The 21,482-nt window shown below is 32.9% G+C and overlaps 1 protein-coding gene across 2 annotated transcripts; it reads right to left on the bottom strand.

The window, feature by feature from the left end:
- Positions 1-914: 914 nt before the first annotated feature.
- On the bottom strand, positions 915-21,482 carry LOC105323209 (uncharacterized). Of its 2 annotated transcripts, XM_066066300.1 has the most exons (7): positions 21,353-21,482; positions 18,606-18,833; positions 17,830-18,084; positions 17,549-17,686; positions 3,409-3,612; positions 3,162-3,264; positions 915-1,344 (listed from the first exon to the last, which is right to left on the bottom strand). In XM_066066300.1, the coding sequence occupies exons 1-7, from the start codon at positions 21,405-21,407 to the stop codon at positions 1,161-1,163; spliced, it is 1,167 nt and encodes a 388-aa protein (XP_065922372.1). In that variant the 5' UTR covers positions 21,408-21,482; the 3' UTR covers positions 915-1,160. The 2 variants fall into 2 exon arrangements, with proteins under 2 accessions (XP_065922372.1, XP_065922373.1); XM_066066301.1 differs by lacking the exons at positions 915-1,344; positions 3,162-3,264; positions 3,409-3,612 and adding exons at positions 14,517-15,042; positions 15,149-15,407.

The following is a 21,482-nucleotide window of genomic DNA, read 5'->3' as shown; positions in this document are numbered from 1 at the left end:
CCATGCACTGTACAGCTGAAGAATGACACTTGCATTCCGAATCGGTGCATGGTCAAAAGGCAGCCGTTTGACGTTTCAGCCTAAGAGCGTCCGCCATTTTTTTCTTAATTGTACTTTTAGTTCGATAGTCTTTGCTTCCTCGTCATTTTTTTTTTATAAATATGCCATGTTACTTACTGCTAATAAGAAAATATACTTAGTATTTACCTAGGTTACTGCTGTACTCCGCCATTGTTATCCAACAATGCATTGCGTGCATCACAAAACCGTTTTGTGGGACACCCCGCTGGATGTTTATAGATAGACAAAATGTTCAAAGCGAGGAACTTTGACGCGATGTTCTAAAAATAGATTTTGAGTTGTGGGACATTTTTTGATATATCCGTGTGGGTCAAAAAAACAGTTTTTGTTTATGTTAATAATATCATTTTCAACCTTCCTTTGAATTTTGGACTACATGGTTTATGGGTCAAAATATAGATGAACCATAAACCACTTAAGGATCCCACAACGTGAGTCTGAGATACATGAAATATCCCACAACACGGCTCTTGTATAACTATATATATATATATATATATATATATATATATATATATATATATATATATATATTTATATTTATATATATATATATATATATATATACACCAAAAATGTAACGCATCAATAAGTGTTTTACATTGTATATCAGCTTCAGCTGTTGATATATAAACACAGCAATTAAAGCAATAATTTGACAATTTCATGTATAAAAGTGTACTTGTATAGTTATATCAGATAACAAATGACAAGAACCCCCCCCCCCAAAAAAAAAAAAAGATAATTAGAAATGATAATTTATGGGTTTTGTTCACTCTAGGAAGAATATGGATGGCCTATATGATATGATTTGTATAAAATATAAAATATATTGAAAACAAAAATAACAAAAGAAAAACATTACATTCAAACTATTTTTTCTTGCTACGGTTTCTTATCATAAACCCAAAAAGAAAGAAAATAAATGTGCATACAAAGTTTATTGGGATACAATTCATAAAGGTTACGACATATATACAATAAATGACAATTTAAATTAATTACCACATCTATCGATGCGATTTTGCATAAAACATACGAAATCTCAGTTTCATAACTACTACATTTACATGTATTGTCTATTTATTAGTTGATGGCCCTTGGAGATGATCGTAGTTAGATGGTCCGCTGAGTTGACCCAATTCTTGGTATCCGGCGTTTTCTTCCGCTGTATCATAAATCCCAGGGGTGGAAATGGTATCAGTGTCCTTCTTTTCCTCTTGATTAACATCATGTCTCTTGCATGCTTTGTTTCTAAAAATCCTGCAACATTAAAGTTACGTTTCATAATTGAGCGGTAAATGACTGTTTTGCCTATAGTGTATTCATATCTATACTTATAAATTAAGGCATTTTGCAAATAAACTACAAAACGCCTGCTCCAAAGTAACTGCTTACACCTTTAGTATTTCAACACATGTGATCATGAGATGATGTCCGTAAGGTATAACTGAATTTTAACTGATAAGATATAACTGTGAAATTAATTAAAAATTTACTTTCATTTTCGAGAAATAAGCCCGAAATAGCAAAAATGAGAGTAAGGTGGTAGACACGCTTTGTCGGATCCAAGTCAGGGATAGTCTCGATCAAAATATATACTTGCAGTGAAAAAATATTGAATTAATACATAAAAAGTGAATATATTTATAGTGAGCCTATTTAGAAAATACATAGAAGCTAAGATTTGACAAATGTTGAATAAATAAAATGAGTCGATTCCTTTCTTCAGTGGATGGTTTTAGTTTTGATACTCATAGGCTTGCGAAGCACGACCTCTGATGAGAGAATGGGATAGAACTTTCCACAACGGGGTAACCAAGAAAGCGGATTGACTAATTAACGAAAAGTGTAGGACGAGTTCATCATGCATCGCGGGCAGATACCTTGGATCGGACTTTGACTAATACAAAAAGTTAATAAATTGAATGGAACAATTAATGCTATTTTAGTATTGATGGAAAGAACTTTTCAGAACGGGGTGGAAAGAAACGGGTTGACTAAATAACATCATGGCGGAGTGTGTAGGGTGAGGTAACCATCGGACAGATACTTTGAATCTGACAAGTTTGGTTTAAATAATGCCAATAAATATGCATAACATAGCTTGCTTTAATTTCATACATTTTCATATCATGACATATTGGTAGTAAAACTTAGACATTAGTTTGTAAACATTATTTAATGAACAGATTCTACGTCTATATGGATAAATGATGTATGCATACAACGGTTAAGTTTAATTAGGGTGCCCCGACTCTTTATGTTGTTTTCCAAAACAGTCTTTTATCTGAAATACTTATTTGAGACAGTAATAGAAATTTTACTGAAATGCACTAAATACCAATTTACTGGTTTGAAATGAACATAACATTCTTATTTTTTATTTTTTTTAGTCAGATGCAACAATTATAATTAAAGCCACGTATATGTATATATAATCCATTTCAGTTTAGATTTGTCATCCCTGCCCACTCCTCTAAATATCCAACATTGCAGTTTTTTTTTTATTTCAATTTTTAAGAATAAGTTAAGGAAAAAATCGGACAAACTATGTACATTAAATGAACCAAAAAATATGGTTTAACATATTAAACATTATTTCATATAAATGTGTAAAATGTTAATTCCCGCGCTTGCGCGGGGTATCATCAAGTGTATTTAATCTTTCCTATGCGGACCTTATTGATTTTTTTTTAGTTTATTCCATTTTAAATGTTTAATGTTTAATGTTTGGTTTGATAAATATATTTTTCATTTTCTTTTTATTAAACTGATTGGTTTTAATTTATATTGATGTACAACTCAATCAAATTATGAAGAATGAGGCAATGAATAAACAATTTTAGGAACAAGACGCTCTATGTACATGTATGCAAGTACATAAAATACTAAATTTTACTTTGTTAAGCTGAATTAACATATAACTAATAATGATGTGTTTCTTTCATTTCATCGCGTACTGTTCAGAATGTATCATTTAAAAAAGAAACACTTGGTTGGTTTTAAATTAAATTCAAATTCTAGATAATATGCTTACACATTATAGTCTGTAATCATGTAAATAAATAATAACATACCGGGTTATTGTAAAAATGTTGAGGAGCAGACTGATGCAAAGGACTGTAATCACTACATACAACCTGGACCTATTTTCTGTGTTTGGCACCGGTGATTGTTTACCTGTAAAAATAAAAAAAACTAACAACATATATTAAACCATATTTAAGTAAAATTTCTTTACTGTAACTCAAATTTCAAGGACATCTCTTAGATATACTTTACAACCTTGGTTACAAGCTTTGTCACAGAATACCCAGAACTTGCCTACTGGACAGTCTCCGTTACATCGTCCTGTTAATCGATCACACCCTGACGGACAACACGTACATTGTCGGTCACATTTGTCTCCAAAGAACCCCGTTTTACATCCCAAAGTACACAAACCAGTAGTGTCATTACAAGTACTATTTTCACAGTTACGGTTGCATTCCAGAGAACAGGAAGATCCATAATGATTTGAGTCACATCCTGTTTATTGAAGAAAATAATAAGAAGTGAGGAATTTGTTTTTATTGACAAGTCGAACGTTCTTTTTGACAAAAACACAGCCGATAGGAACGTGAAATGGTGTTTTTATTAAGTAGTACATTGGGTTAACTTCTTTAACCCAAAGAATCACATCAACCAAGTATGATTCCCTCTAGTTCTAAAGAAAATTAATTGGAATTCATAGCTCTGTTGAAACTGACAGGACTGAAATATACACGTTGCGTTTATCAATTGGTCGAAACATTAATCGACTTAGCTAGGAAAAATCTGGACTGCACGAAAGCATCACTATGATGTCAGACTCAACCTCCCATTTAAGATGATTTACCCGTTCTGTTTATTTAACGTATTGATGTACATTAATAATGTATTAGTTAATTTTGCCTACTCTTTACGATTAATTCATTAATCTGTTAAAAGGAGGATGTAAATAGAAACAACAAAACACTTTCATTGATTATCCATGCGGGTTATGACGGTAGCGAACAACGCAGAAAAAGTACATTATCTGCTAGGGCGTGTTATATTATTTATATTCATTTTTTTTTTGCAATGTTGTCACCTTCATATCGTGCATAAATCACCAGAAAAAGCATTTCTTTGTTTGTTTTGGGCTTACTATACACACCCAGTTTTGTCCCTCCAATTAAAAAAAAACAGGCCCGAGGTTATAAAACTTTCTTGAGTACGATCGCGTACTCCAAATCGTACTCCGTGCTCGAAATCGTACTCGTACTCAAGGTATCGAGGTTATAAAACTTGTTCATACTCATACTCGTCCTCCAGCTGAGTACATAACGGCGATTTTCTGAGTAAGCTTTGAAGCTTTCTCAAAAGTCGTACTCAAGACATTTAATCTAAATAAAATGCAGTGCAAACATACAATATTGTTCATATTGTAACGTTGCTGTATTACATGCTATTATTTAATCATATGTACATGTATATGAATTAAAATGGAAAGTGTTTATCCTTATATCAATAACATTTCTAGATATATTGGAGGTTAAATTAAGAGTAAGGGCGAACTGCAACCAAGATTATCAAAATAACTTTTAAATAGTTTGCTTCATTAGTTAATGTACATATACTTATTAATCTACGAGCAAAATACTATCGTTGAATAGCTCGACTTTTTAAGAATTTGTGTTAGTCAAATACCACCCATACACCCCATCATTTAAAACAGAGAAATCAATGTACATGTATCGTTATTAATCAATTTCAATCAGATGTACATGCACTCGCTGGATCCCTTTTTTGATTATAGTGAAAATGTAGGTTAGATCTAAACATTACAAAGGATGGGGGATGCATTAAAGTCTAACACTTTCTATTACTTACTTATAAATCAATTATCATTAATGTTGCATGCCACAAAACTTGGAAAGGGAAACATTTTATAGAATAAGCGGTAAATCAGTGGCGGAGTAAAGGAGGTCGCACCCCCCCCCCCCCCCTAGCCCTAAACCAAATTGTCCAAAATAAAGTTAAATCATACTCCTTCTGGCAAAGAACATGTACAACTTGCGAGTCTTATTAGTAATTATCTTGTTTTTAACTTGTGGGATTTCTCTACATTATATTGATTTCAATGGTGCAATATGAAGAAAACGTGTGTGTTCAATGATGTCACTAAAAAAAACTCAGAAAAAAAACATTTTGGTTACGCTGTCCATGTGTTCAAATATGACCAGTCACCCATATACCCAACTTTAAGTAATTGGTTATACTAACTAGTGTTTTAACGAATCTTCCATTGTTATTATAATATAAGCTGGTATATATATAGTTATCTTTTATTAAAACTTCATTAATTTACATTGTCCCATTGAACTTGATTTTTAAACTGATTAATTTACAGTCATTCAAAAGAAAAACAATTAAAGGATATGTTTCTTGGATTTCTACAAGACAGAGGGGTTTGATGACTGTAGGTCTTAAATCTACAAACCTTTAAAGATTGTAAATAGTTTTATTACTTTAAGTATACCGGTAATCACGAGAAGAAATATCTCAAACGTCTATTTGAATATCAAAGAAAAGTTACCATGGAACATCACCTACCTTACGATCTTAATTATTATTTATTTCAAATTAAAACATCGAGATCATAGACATGTCTAAGTATACGTAAGGTGAAATGCATTGTTTGGCTGAACATTTGATTATAAACGCTCGAATATAAGGGTGGTGGGTTCCGGTGACCCCAAAGTCTTAAGTATTATATTAGTATCTTTCTACAATTGAATATTTAAAAATAAAACTTGGTGTTATGACATCAAATTTTATTCTTAAATGCACACTTATGGAAAAACATTAAGTATGGTCGAAGTATATATTCTGCTTGAGAATTCAGGTAATTTACAGTTAATTAAAAGCTTGTTTATGTAAAAAAAAGAAAAGAAAAAGATAACACTTTAATTAATCATAACCCGCATGATAAAGGCTAGAATTTATGAAAGAGAGAGAGAGAGAGAAAGATGAAGGGGGTTATTGTTATTCTATGCAATCGATTGAAAATACATGTACTATTTGTGATAAAATAGCTTCTTCGCATTTTCATGTGAGAGATTTTTCTGTATGCTTAGCTGTGGGAATATTCATTTCTTAAATTGTTTTATTTTAATTAGCAAGTAACTATTTAGATAATTCATATAGTAATTCCTTTTTTATCTAAAGTAACCAAATTTTTATGCCAAATGCATCAAAATTAACACATGTATTTCGAATCTTAAAGATGAATAGGAAAAGTCTTGCTCTAAAATATCAATTGACGTTACTTAAGATTAATCAAAGTACTGAAGTACTGAAAGCCGGGCTCTTTTGCTGTGTCTTTATGCATATTGTGTAGTAAAGACTGAAAATCTCTCTCTCTCTCTCTCTCTCTCTCTCTCGCTCGCTCGCTCTCTCTCTCTCGTGCTTTTAAAGTCAGCAAAGCATCAGAGAGCGACCAAATTTTGTAAGCGGCTATAAACAAAAAATATGTCTGTCTAGTAGAAGTTAAAAAGTTCAACAGTTGCTGCCTTGAATTTTGCAACAAGCATTATATATTCAATCCCCATTTCTTCATCGCGCAGCAAAGTAGTTCACGTTGTTTCGCTAACGTGGTCCTCATATTTGAAATTTCAAAAATATTTCAAATAGTGAATTTTCTTAAACTCTCGTGCACATTGAAACAACGTTGTTTCGCTAACGTGGTCCTCATATTTGAAATTTCAAAAATATTTCAAATAGTGAATTTTCCTAAACTCTCGTGCACATTCTCAAAAATATTGAAATGAGAAACTTTACGTGTGTCCTTGGCCTTTGGCATATGTTCATTAATTCAAGTCGAAAGCCCACCGCCACCCCACCCCTTCAAGATATAAGATGTTTTTTTCTCACTAGAATTAAGGCAAATTTAGCATGTTGCAATTAAATTGGAATACCCATATAATTTCCTTAGTGTATACTTTATGAGTGTGAAAATAAACTGATCTTCTTAGTATTTTTGTGATTTTCCCAAGTATATGTTTCTATTTTTGAATTTAACTCTTCCCTGTTTTTCCTAATACAGGAACTGCTCACTAAATATCTTAAGAGATATCCACTTGGGGGCAGTGACTTTCAAGTTTTGTATTGGCGTCGTGTTTGACCTTTTCCTCCCATGTAAAATATCAAAATCGTTAAAAAAGCCAGGAAAACTTAAGATATATCGAACTAAAATCTTTGTTGAAATACTCTCTTCATATCTGTGTAAATTCTTACTTTTTTTATATTCATATCGTTCCTTACAACATAATTTTACTTAATCATTACATGCATGAATCACTATCTGAGTCCCATGAGAGAGAGAAAGAGAGAGAGAGAGAGAGAATTGACAAAACCTATATAGTTGTTTTCAAAATAGCACTCGTGTACATATAGCAAGCTATGTAAAAGGATGTGCAATGTTGATTAAAAAACTTTTAATTACATAATACTGCAGCAAACATATTTGTTTTCATCATTGAAATTTTTAGAAGTGAAGAGTTCATTCATACAATGGTCATTCTATTGAGTTAACTTAACATTACAAACCAATGCTTAATTATAGAACTACGCATACAGTAAAATTCTAAATATATGCTTAAAATTGCGTTACGCGTACAGTATGAAATAATGACAACTCATGATAATCTGAGGATTTTTTCTAATTCTATTTGCATCGATATCAAATTATCAGATTATTCTCTTAAAGTATACATCTACCTCCCCAGGACCCCTATTCAGTCGCAATATATTAATGATTGTATTTCGTACAAAATAATCATTTCAATTTTGGAATGTGACCTTAGATATTGATTGTCAAAAAGTTCATTGAAAATCATGTTGCAAAAGGAATACAACTGTTTATATTTGTGCCAGTTTATTACCATAACGTATTGAATTGTTAGAGGAAGTTTTTATTTTACACCCATTTATCAATTCGTTTGATTAAAATCTTCGACTGTTCGCAGAGCTACATGTACCTCTTCTATTTGTTTATTTGCTTCGACAACCAGCACTGCCCATAACTGTGCACTTCCGTTCCTACACTGTGCATGTGGTATATTAGTTTTTGTAAATAAATCGTAGAATCAGTGGATCGGTATATAAAGTCCCTTCCGTGATTTTGTCTTAAAGTTTTTGACTTAATCTTTATAAGACACTTTAAAGGTTAAATGAAGTTCCTTTCATGATCTTGTATTAAGGTTTATCAGACTTTTTAAACACTTAGATATAGTTCCTTCCATGATCTTGTCTTAAAAAATTCCACTTCATCTTTATCAGACAGTTTAAACATTTAAATAAAGTTTCTTCCGTGATCTTAATATTTTTGACTTTATCTCTATCGGACACTTTAAACATTTTGTTCAAACATCATTTTGAAGAAACTGAAAGAGAGAGATTTCATTTGTAATTCACTAATATGTTATCGTTTAAAGTAATACACATTGTAATAGAATCCTACAAAGCAGTTTCCGTCCACGTACTACACCTGTCAATCAAATCAGCCCCGAGCTGCACCACGTGCTCTTTCCGTGATAAAGTTTTTCAAGTCCGAAGAAAATATAAATTGATATGTTTGAAAATAAAGTATTTTATAGTGTTTTTAATGTATAATATGATTCTTACACACTCTATGTGTGAATGTTGATTTTTTACATACTACGTTGTTCAAGCAGAAAACTACACGTGTAAAGCGCGTCTCTCTCTCTCTCTCTCTCTCTCTCTCTCTCTCTCTTAGTGTAGATTTGGGTGCGAACAATATTGTGAAACATGAGCAGATCCAATTTGTTTTTAACATCTTTCAAGTCCAGTCCAATCATTCCCATTTCCATTTCTTTTTCATCAAATGATATTTTTTAATTGAGATTGCTTATCACATTTTCAGAGAGTCGAAGACCCCCCTCCCCGTTTCCCTCTACCTTCTTCGAGTTCACTGTTCATGCATTTAAAATTAAGACCTGTTATCAGAAAGATTATGAAAGCTTTTGCTTCCTGTACTTTAGTGAATAACCAATGGAATCCGTAAGGTACTTGTATTTACATGTGACTGACTCACTACACCTTGGAATAGTTTTTCAAAATCAACAGATATTTTCTTGATTAGAAAAGATGCAATGTGGCATAATGCATCAGAAGTAAATACTTCTGATGCATTATGCCACATTGCATCTTTTCTAATCTTCTTTCGCCTATATGACTTACATGTAAATACATGTAAGTCATATAGGCGAAAATATATACAATTTTGTATTTAAACACTTATAATTTCAAAAGTTCAATGAAAATGAAATGAAACGCATGCAAATTTAAACTTGTTATCTGTGGTTCACAAGCCCGAAAGCCATGCACAGATACCGGTATATTTTACAACACAGGTAGACTTATTTCTCCCGTAAATATGCATGGCGTCGTGTTTAAAATTTCGATTTTAGTTTTTAACATAAATTTCATGATATATATGTTTAAGTCGCATATATAAGTCATATGCCATTGGATTTGATAAATTCAAGGCTTTTAAAAATGTTTGGTGTTGCGCATATTTGAAACACGGCACATTTCGGCAAATAACGTCCCTTGTTCTGTGTCGCATGCTGTCCATCCCTGTCCTAGGAATTCAAGTTTGTGGGCAAAGTAGTTTTGTGCTGCTTTAGTAAAGCTCCTGCTGGCGTAGCTCACAACTGTATTCACATCACCTTGTGTCTGATACAACACTTTTCCCAGAGCAATCTGGTGTAACCTGCATAGCCAAGTTTAGGTGGAGTTGCTAATGTCGCCTTACGTCTGTGAAAAAGCATTCTAGTCCTCTCCATTTTCAGACAATTCCTCTTTTCTTGCTTGAGATTTTACTCTCTGTTAGTATGGGCATTGACTCTGATAAAGGTTTTGCTATCTTGCTGAAGTTTCTGTGGAATTTGCGGTAATTACCGATAAAACCTAAACATGTCCTACCTTCCTCCGGAGTTGAAGATATGAGCCAGTTGAGAATTATGTTGAGAATTATGTTTGTCTCCACTGGGTCTGTCTCAATACAGCAATATTTTGCTTACAATCGAATACAACAACCTTAACAAGAACTTTAACTCCTTCATGAAGATAAATTTTCTACAAAAGGAATTTTTTACTGGATATATTGACATAATGCTTTTAAACAGTCATCTGAAATAGAAAACAACATTAGTAGGTTCAGTTATTCTGAGAGTCCATCTGCATCGTTGTTCTTATAGCCAGGTCTGTATTGAATATCTAAATCAAAATTAGCTAAAGAAGCCAACCAACGCTGACCTGCAGAGTCTTACTTCTAAGTCGGTTATTATCCTTCAAGACTTTAGTCTTACTCACTAGTAAATAATCCTTAAATTTGTTGCATGCTGCCCATTTCAGTCAAAAGAATTCAAGTTTGTGGGCAAAGTAGTTTTGTGCTGCTTTAATGAAGCTCCTACCGGCGTAGCTCACCACTGTCTTCACATCTCCTTGTGTCTGATACAAAACTTTCCCCAGAGCAATCTGGTGTAATCTGCATAGCAAAGTGTTGATGGAGTTGCTAATGCTCCTTTCAGTCTGTCAAAAAGCATTCTGTTCCTCCCCATTTCCCGTAATTTCCTCGTTTCTTGCTTGAGTGTTTACTCTATTAGTATTGGCATTGACTCTGATAAAGGTTTTGCTATCTTGCTGAAGTTTCTGAGGAATTTGCGGTAATTACCGATATAACCTTAAAATGTCCTAACTTCCTCCGGAGTTGTAGGTCTGAGCCAGTTGAGAATTATGTTTGTCTTCTCTGGGTCTGTCTCCATACCTTGCTTAGAAAGTACTAGTATATTACCTACATACCTGACCTTTTTTTAAAAGAAAGCACACTTCTTAGGAGAAAGCTTCAACCCCGATGTCCTTAATTTATCAAATACTTGTTGAAGTCTATCTAGGTGTTCTTCATATGTTCCTGAGAAGATGATAATGTCATGAAGAAAAATAAAACAGATGTTAAGGTTCAATTCTCTAAGACAGTATTCCAGAAGTCTTTGGTAAGTGGACGGGCTGTTGAAAAGGCCAAAGGGCACCCTATTGTACTCAAAGAAGCCAATATTACTTTCCTTTTTCATTTATCTTCTGATCCCCTCCTCTTATATTGTAAAATTGACAATTCTTGAACCCTTTTCTTAAAGTGATTTAAAAAAGCAAGCTACACTGTATACAAAAATAAGTCATGTCTTGTGTAACAAACATTTTTAAAATAATTCACAAAATAAATAATAATCTATCATTTGAAATCTTGCACATTGCATTTGGGCAGGTTGATAAAGAGTAATCATCGACAGTCTCAGATTACTGCGGAAACGTTAACACATTGGTAAATAATAAATTGTCTTACGTATTACAGTCATACATGCACTTGAAAATTAGTACAATAAATATCATAGTAAATTAAAGCTGCCAGTTGCCCAAACCTATGAGTGCCTCATTATGTGCTCAAGGACTGCTTGCTTAACATTTTACTAAAGTCTATCGTTTCATCGTGTGTGTCATGAATTTCCTTTCGTTGCTGCATCTTCATATAAAATTTGTTTCAGCTATGTCACAGTGTAACTCTTTAAGTAATCACAATTGGGTATTTATTTCAGTAGCGCAGTGGGTGCGACATCGTTCTACTAACCTGCAGGGACCCGTTTCATCAAAGGTCGTAAGTTTTGGACCTAATTTCAGTCTACTTCCGAGACTTACGCCAAAACTTACTCCGGCGTATTTTGCGTTTCACTAAGCAGCGTAACTGTGGATGTAAATAATAGGACTTAATATACGGCGTAAGTCCTTGACAACGCCTTACTGAACATGCGCAAAAGTTTTCCTAATAATAGTAAGAGGGCGTGTTTTTAATGTTTTGATATGTAAAAGAGTATGAAGTTATGATATACATGAAATAAAGATTAATTAATCAGATTACCTTTTTTTTATAGAGGCACGTCAATGAAATTGGTTATTACTCCTTGGATTAAATCAATATTCTTATAAATTCAACATTAGATTAAAATGTTTTAAGAAAAGTTATATAAAATTTAAACAATCTCTGTGCATAATTAAAGTGGACTGTGTTCAATTAAGATTCTCTCTTTAATGGTTTAATTGTATATTTGTTTACCTATAGCAATTTAAGACAAATGTGTTTTCTTTCAATTACTCAAAAAATAAAGTGACCCATTTAAAAAAATAATTTACACTCCAATAGGAAACTAAATGCGTAATGATGCACTATCTTGAACATTGAACAAGAAAACTGCCGAAACGACTCAGCGGAGCATGAACTTTCTGCTGACTCTTCAAACCTCTCTTTTTCCGATATGAAACAGTTGTGTTGAAAAAGAAGGTAAAGGAGAGAGAGAGAGAGAGAGAAAGAGAGAGAGAGAAAAAAAGAAAAGAGAGAGAGAGAGATAATAGATCAGTATAGTAGATAAATAGAAAAAATTACACAAATATACATCTCATCAGTAATCACTAACTAGTTTAATATACATGAATTGTTTTCCTTCCAATCGGATTTGAAACGCACATAGCATGTATATTACCGTTTAGCCGAAATTAACTTGAATTAATTTCGTGTTTTTGAACGTCTGCTGCTTTTTTCTGCGACTGTAAACATGGACGAATCTAGCTCTTCTACAAACAAAAAAAGGAAGCCAAATTGGACAGAAGATGAAATGCAGATACTTTCCTCATCAATTCGAGAGAATGAAGAAATTCTGTTTGGAAAATTTTCTTCATCAATAACCGCTGAAAAGAAAAAAAGCTGTGTGGGAGAACATTACAAAGCTGTAAGTAGTTAAAATGAGTAGTTTTAAGAGTTTTAAAGTGTTAAATTACACACAAAAATTAAAAGGGAAATAATACCGCCTTCGAAAAAAATATTATACTTTGCTTTTTAATGCCCCGTCGTCAAATATTCATGGATCCGCGCTTGTTTGCTATGATTATAGACTATTCAATTCTGGTTAGTGGTGAGGAAAAATGTAATTTATTTTTTGTCGATCAATTCATTTTTACACTACACTTATCATTTACAATTGCAATTGGTCAACTATACTATACTAGAATACGAGAGAAACCTCACTGTTGTGAAAAGCAGTAATTTGTTCACCCCCCCCCCACCCCCGCGCACAAAAACACACTTCCAAATTTTTTGGCTTCACATTTTCGTAAAAATAACTGTTATTAATAACTTTCTCATAGAATCAACGCTGCTTCATTAACTTGCTGAAGAAGGGAAGTGGACGAGGTAAAGAAGAAATGGAAAGACGCACGCACAAATGTAAAGAAGAAGGAAGCGATGCGAAAAAAGCAGTCAACGACAACAGGAGGGGCCCACCAACCGAGGTCTATTTTAAGCCATGGGAACTTGATGTATGAAAATAAATTTGATTTAGATGTTTTGCCTTTTCCTTCTGAATTAAACATGGTAGTTATTTAAATTAATAAATGAACATATTATATTTGTTATAGTTTATTTAATTACAGGTTTTAGCAAAGATTCCCGAAGAACTTATTCATAGAATAGAGGGTGGGGTTGACACAGGAAGGGCTCGCGAAACAGGTACAGTTATGATTTGATTTATGATTTGGTGCCTTTTAGGAATGCAAAAAAAAAGGATACCAGTATTACATACGAATTGGGTAACACATACAAATTTAAAGCATAAGTTATTGCTTTTAATCTAGCATCTCTCTCAGCCAAGAGTTTGGATCCACAGTTGTCATTTGTTGGTAGGTATTTATTTATTTTATCAAATGTTATTTAAAGATAATAGCATAGTTGTAGTATTTTCATTTTTTTCGTATTAAATATTCAAATAAGATTTAAAGTTCATTGAACTGAATTTTTAACAAAAATTAAATTTTGAAGTCACTGAAGTTGAACTTCCTGATGAGAACGCCGACGCTGGTGTACCAGAAAATGTTCATGAAGAGAAAAAAATACCGAGGCAACGATGAAAAGGAGAAGAACTAGAAAGAAGGGTAGGACACATTTTCATATTTTTAACGTTTTTTTCTGCAAGAAAATATTTTACATCCGAGATTATTATTTTTTCGCACAGGTAGAGAGGATTTATACCAACAAGGCTCAGAGATGGATGAACTGATTCAAATAAAAAGATTCAGAGCTAGCATTGAAGAGAGAAGACTCGAGATCGAAGAGAGGAAAGCTGGTGCTCTTGAGCGCATAGCGTCTGCGTTGGACAAAAAGAATAGATAGGACCACAAAAAGAATAAATTATGGTTGTGAACACCTGCCTTTTTTTTTGGGGGGGGGGGGGTGTTCTGTAATTAAACATTCGACAAGTGTCGGTATCATATCATTCATACGTATATTACAGACATAGGAGTTCCCAAATGTTTAAAATCATTATAACTCAATAACTTGTTTTGGAGTTGGGAAGTGTTATCTCCATGCAAAAGCGAAATAAACTGCAAAAAATAAAAATACAATATCAATACCATGAGGTGTTAAATTTATGTTGTTGTAAAAAATAATTATACTTTGCATTCATTTACAGATTTTGATTATATACAATATAAATTTTTGTTTAAGAAAACTTTATACATGCATTTTAGTTGATGGATATTCATAATAAATATTAAAATAGTTTATTTCATAAATAACAAAATTAATATAAACTGTCTTATTCAGGTCAAATGTCATAACAAGCCAGCCACACGTATCCTCAGTTGCTGCGCTGTTCCCTGTACATTTGCAATAACGACATCATTACGGTTAATGTTTTGAACAGGCCCTTGTTGTCGGAGGGGAACTTTCGCAATGATCGCTGTGTTGTGCAGTCTGAAACATGTTTCAATGACTTTGGAGCATCTTTGCGGTGAAAACCGAAGTCCCCCACCACTTGAATGCAAACACTTTTAAAAGAATTTGTGGAAAGTATATCATTTCAGCAATAAATAAGTTCGTATGTATTTCAAATTAAAATGTCTACATACGAGTTAGAAGTAAAAAAAAAAATACCGAAATCTGGATTTTAAAACTCCGAATGCCCTCTCAACAACTATTCTCGTCTTTGATAGAGCTTCATTGTACTTTTCTTCTTGGGGGTTACTTGGTGACAAAAATGGTGTAAGTAACCATTCTTTCAGGGGGTAACCTGAATCCCCAAGTAACCATCCCCCCTTCTGGCAATGTTTCCATGATTGCTGGGACGCCAGAAGACCGGAGCACATACGCGTCGTTGCTGGCTCCGGGAAAACATGTGTTGATGTGGAGAAATCTTTGAATAAAATCATAGAAGATTTTTACATTTACGAAAATAACTTTTAATTTGAACTCATTGTTAACACTATCTCTAGACAACATCTCGATCACATGTACATTATTAGATTGTTCAATTATTTATTTCAAAAAATATATTTCAATTACCGCATATTTGGGTCAGCCACAGCCTGGATGTTCAAGGCGCAGAAATTTTTCCTGCAAATAAATGCAGGTTCTGCCAACCCACTCATCCCTTTGATTGGTATAAGGGTCCCGTCAATAGCCCCTGCACAAGTGGGAGAATGCGCTATCTTAAAGAAATCAGCTTTTAAAGAACGTAAAGTATATGCATCATTAGGGAACATGATGTTCTCCATCGTCGAATTGATGGCCCCACAAACTAAAATGTATATATACATGTGTACTAATAAAATGTCATCTGTAATAACTTTATTTATATATGTACAATAAATCATCATAAACCTTTGTGAATCTCTCTCTCTCTCTCTCTCTCTCTCTCTCTCTCTCTCTCTCTCTCCTTAATATCATATCATAACTTAAAAAGAAAAAAAAGAAGCAAACACATTTTAAAGGATTATATTTTGCGGTTGTTTTATTATCACTATTTTTCCAAAGTATAAAACTGACTACACGTACCTTCATGAACAATTGTGCTAACTGATGCACGAGAAATGCCATGCAAGTCCCCTACCTCTGAATAAAAATCTTAGTGTCACAAGCACCTTGTATAATATAAATATATAATATAAAAACAGCATATAGTTATTTATCATATAAATTATGTATGTAATAATTAAAAAAAATGTTAAATAATACCATTTGAAATTTGAATTAAAGTTTTATAACACACATACATGAATGAATACTTTTGTGTTTGTTTAATAATTCATGTATTTTTATCACAGGATGAAGTGCTCTTATACCTGTGTATAAGTTGGAACTGCATTAGTTCTCCTCGTGGACCTCCCAACAATGGGATCAACGCTGTTTATAATGTCAACGATGACATGTCTTGGAAAGCGGTACCTCTCAATAAGGTCCACGTCATCTAAGCTTTCGAGTACGTTTGTGCGGTCTCTAAAAACCCTCACCCTCCTTAGAGAATGTTTATAACGTCTCCGGAGCAAGAGCAAAGTCGCCATGTCTTTTGTTTACGTTTGGAACTTACGCCTACCCATGAGTAGACGTAGAATTTTGGCTTAACTTTAGTCCGTCGTAAAGATACGCCCTTTGATGAAACGCAAAATAGCGCGGTTGTCCCGAACTTACACCGGCGTAGAACTACGCCTGGGCGTACGACCTTTGATGAAACAGGCCCCAGGGCCCGAGATCGAATATCGAAGGGGCTTTTGTTTATTTCTTTTTATGAAAGCAACACATATTTAAAAAGTTATTTTTTTTCCAAAACGTTCACATTTTTTCAACAAAAATTTCAAGTCAAATGCATGCTTGAATTTCATATCTTGAAGGAATATAACAATCGGACTTGTATTACAAAGTTTTCGAGTGTTGTGGAGGACCCGTAACACTGTTCGTAGTTTTACTGCATTTTTTGTTTAAAGAAAATAATTTAGGAGTTGCCTTGCAATGGGACAGCTTTTAAAGATACTGGTTCAAAGGAAATGTGATATAATGGTAGAACTAGTTAAATAAATAAAATGTAAGCTATTTTACCTTTTTATTGATGTCTAATTCCATATGCATGTCGTTGATATGCATACTTTTTAACCAGGTTAATAATTAAACTTTAAACTGATGAAATGCAACATGTTAGAAAACATCTCCTAACCTGTAAAAACTTAAGTACTCGGTATAAGTTAACAAAATGTGAAATATTAGTATCTATTTCACTTTTGTTTATGCTTAGAGATTAGACAAATTTATGATCGGCACAATGTTAAAGTTGCGTAAATTAATTATTGTATCCCGAAGTACAAATGCAATGTCCGAATGCCTATATAATGTATATAATGTCATCTTATTCATTACATTATCCCTTGCATGGTATCTGTTTGAACGTCCAGTTATACTGTTAAACAGTTCGTCCCGATTTTATTGCATACAAAAGGATAAATGACTGAATAATGACTGCTGTATCTAACTGTAGGAGAAAATGCCTCAACCCCGTTTACTTACCCTGGTCACAAAGTGGTCCCTGTAATCCGAGAATACATTTGAGGCAGTGACCTGTGTTAATGTCACAGTGTCCCTCATGACAGTTTTTTGGACATCTATTTTTAAAGATTTCTCCGTTTTTTATAGACACATTGCAGCCTAAAACACAGAAGCAGAATATAAACAAAAATTATGTTCTTCAGTTCCTGTCAAATAAGCGGTTATAAAGGTGATGATTTTAAAAAAAAAATTGACGTATTCATGTTATTAATAAAACAATATTTCCCATGCATTAAACTCACCATAAACCTCTACTTCACACAAATCGTTGTAGGCATACTTTGAATAGAAAACAGGGTACTCAACATTCTGTTTACGTTCATTGTAGTAGATGACGTAGCGTCCAGAAACACAACAGTTGATTGTAATGTCCTCCAATATCATTTCTTGTTTTGTTTGATTTTCATGGAAACAGAGATGGCCGGTTTCCTTTAAAGTTGTATTGGAAACGTACAAATAAAATCCAGCCATCCTTCTGGCATTTTCGTTTTGAACTTCTTGAAAAAAGTTTTTACATTATGAAATTGTTAATATATTCATCAGAACCGGCTATGTATTTGATATTACTTTGTTTCATTGTAGCTGAATCATATGTACGTTCATATACGAAAAAAGGCAGTTACTTGTAAATATTTATTTTTTTATGCTTTTTAGATATATGTTTGAGATTGTTTAAACCCTTTACACACATTTTCTTTTACAAAATACGTTCTTGTTTGATTATTACCCATGCACAAATGGATACAGTTTCTATTTAATATTTGAAATTAAAATAAAATATAGTAAGGTTAAAATGAGAAGTTAACATAAAAAGCGACAGGTAAAATACTTCCACCTGTAATCATAAACTAAAAAAAAATGATATGCGCGTTCGAAAAAATTATCTAGAATAAACACAACATAACAATAATGTATAGACTTATATTATGGTTTAAACTTATAAATGCCACTAAATAGATATTTTGAACTGATGATTAATACACATATGTTTTTTCCCTATATAATGATTTATTCATACTTGGCTGATTATCAGTTCTATAGTAGATGTTGATATGGCTGATACTGAACACATTCCCCAGGTCTACTCTCCATGTAGCTGTATATTGATTGATTGCTGACACTGAACATTGACCTCCAGGGAGTGACCGATCATTGTATAAACCATCCACTGCATTATCTCCACTATAGTATCTAGGATCAGGCCAGGGATGTTCTTGCCAGGTTGGTTTACCAAGTGCTATATTTTCTTTTAAGAAAAAGCGTATTATAATGGACACATGGCGGACTCTAAAAACAATAACTCTTAATTAAATGTGCCGTCAGATGTTTTGGCTTATAAACCAAGACTCATTCTGTCTTGAATTAATATCGTTACTAATATAATTACTCTCAAAATGTGAGACAGCAATAAATACATTTGTAGTAACATGTTTAAGACAAACTAACTTTAAATATAATGATAAACAAGATGTATTTTCGTTTTGTTAGTTTATTTTTGTCTTAGTTTATGGTACACATAATTCATTTTTCATCATTTTTTTTTAAATTGTTGAGCTTAAGGAGGCGGACCCAGTTCATTTCCACAATAAATTTTTATACCCCCGCTCCGAAGGAGAGGGGGTATACTGTTTTACCCTTGTGTGTCTGTCTGTCTGTCCGTCCGTCTGTCTGTCTGTCCGTCTGTCTGTCTGTCCGTCCGTAACAAAAATTTCTGTCGAATTAATCTCAGCAACTATTTATCGCAGATGCTTGAAATTTTTACACAGTGTTTGTTAAGGCATGCCATATCGTGGGATATATTTTTGTACCAATCGGACGTCAACTTCCTGTTAAATGACGACTTTGCTTATTTTTTAACTAAAATTTTCAAACAAATTTTCGTCAAAGATTTCTCAGCAACTATCTATCGCAGATGCTTGAAATTTTTACACAATATTTGTATAGGCATGCCATATCGTGGGATATATTTTTGTAACAATCAGACGTCAAATTCCTGTTAAATGACGACTTTGTTTATTTTTAGCAAAAATTTTCAAACAAATATTTGTCAAAGAATTCTCAGCAACTGTTTATCGCAGATGCTTGAAATTTTTACACAGTATTTGTATAAGCATGCTATATCGTGGGATTTATTTTTGTACCAATTGGACGTCAACTTCCTGTTTAATGAGTACTTTGTTTATTTTTAGCCAAAATTTTCAAACAAATTTCCGTCAAAGATTTCTCGGCAGCTATTTATCGCAGATGCTTGAAATTTTAACACACAATTTGTTTTGGCATGCCATATTGTGGGATATATTTTTGTACTAATCAGATGTCAACTTCCTGTTAAATGACGACTTTGTTTATTTTAAGCAAATATTTTCAAACAAATTTTTGTCAAAGAATTCTCAGCAACTGTTTATCGCAGATGCTTGAAATTTTTACACAGTATTTGTATAAGCATGCTATATCGTGGGATGTATTTTTGTACCAATCGGACGTCAACTTCCTGTTAAATGAGTACTTTGTTTATTTTTAGCCAAAATTTTCAAACAAATTTCCGTCAAAGATTTCTCAGCAACTATTTATCGCAGATGCTTGAAATTTTAACACACTATTTGTTTTGGCATGCCATATTGTGGGATATATTTTTGTATCAATCGGACGTCAACTTCCTGTTTAATGAGTACTTTGTTTATTTTAGCCAAAATTTTCAAACCAATTTTCCTCAAAGATTTCTCAGCAGCTATTTATCGCAGATGCTTGAAATTTTAACACACTATTTGTTTAGGCATGCCATATTGTGGGATATATTTCTGTACCAATCGGATGCCAGCTTTCTGTTAAATGTCGACTTTGCTTATTTTGCATATTCACATCAGAGCGGGGGTATCACTAGTGAGCATTGGCTCACAGATATCTTGTTTATTCAAATTTTGATATAATGTTAATCAGTTAATGTCGAGTGAAAATCAATGCAACAATTACATCATCATCGACTTCCTTATTTTACTGTGGGCGTTTCAATAAATATAATTATTTTATCACAAGAAAATAAATAAATCAAAAGACATTATAGTACCCAAAAAAATCAGTGTTTGGGTACGCTTATCTTCAGATATAATAGAAAGTAATGTGAAATTTATGTGGTGTTGTATAAAAACTGATATTTTAAAAATTCCGCAATAGATTTTTTACTCTAATTAAATTGTAATATTAAGTGGTCAATTACCTTACCGATGAACAGAAAAAAATGTAGGTCATCGACTTAAATTTTTTGAAGAGCTGTTTTAAAGTTCACTGCATGGTTCTTTTTTCTTCAGAAAAATGATTGAAAAGGACAAAAGTAATTATTGCCTGACGTTACATTAACTGCTAACATGTATATACATAACTATTGTTAAGTTAAGATATAAATTCAATATCTACCATATAATAACACTATAAACTGCCTTTTGGGCATTTTAGAATTTTATAAACCAGGGAAATATAACGGACTTGTCGCAAACACAGAAAATTCGGACTAATTTTTTTCTTGATTTTTCTCCTCTAAAAATATTTCAGCATCACAAATTATGTTCAGTAGAATGAAAATTTTAATTTTATTATTTTCTTTTATTCTGATGTACGTATTTACGACAGTCATATTTATAGCATATGCGCGGATTTCTGCGCAGAGGTGCACAATCTTGTACGGTCCGTCGTCCTTAACGATAAATTAAATGCAGGCACAATGTATTTGCGCAAACTGTTTGCATTTTTTACATGTATCTATCTACTTACCGGAACCGAAAGCGCGTGTAACGAGCAGCAACACTAGGGCGATATGGAAATACATTCTAATACACCTTGAGGCTGAAAAAAAATTAAAAAAAAAAATTTGGTGTGTTTTTGACAACCTCTATGTTTAAAT

Source organism: Magallana gigas, chromosome 1 (assembly GCF_963853765.1).
Source record: "Magallana gigas chromosome 1, xbMagGiga1.1, whole genome shotgun sequence".
Classification (NCBI taxonomy): domain Eukaryota; kingdom Metazoa; phylum Mollusca; class Bivalvia; order Ostreida; family Ostreidae; genus Magallana; species Magallana gigas.
This window is presented reverse-complemented; position numbering and strand designations above follow the sequence as displayed.

What these genes read in the sequence shown, in the direction of transcription:
- LOC105323209 (XM_066066300.1), bottom strand. Translation starts at nt 21,407, where the DNA reads ATGTATTTCCATATCGCCCTAGTGTTGCTGCTCGTTACACGCGCTTTC. An exon ending in GTGTGAAGTAGAGGTTTATG is followed by an intron (nt 17,687 to 17,829) that starts GTGAGTTTAATG and finishes TCTGTGTTTTAG; the next exon opens with GCTGCAATGTGTCTATAAAA. An exon ending in TAACGGAGACTGTCCAGTAG is followed by an intron (nt 3,265 to 3,408) that starts GCAAGTTCTGGG and finishes TTATTTTTACAG; the next exon opens with GTAAACAATCACCGGTGCCA.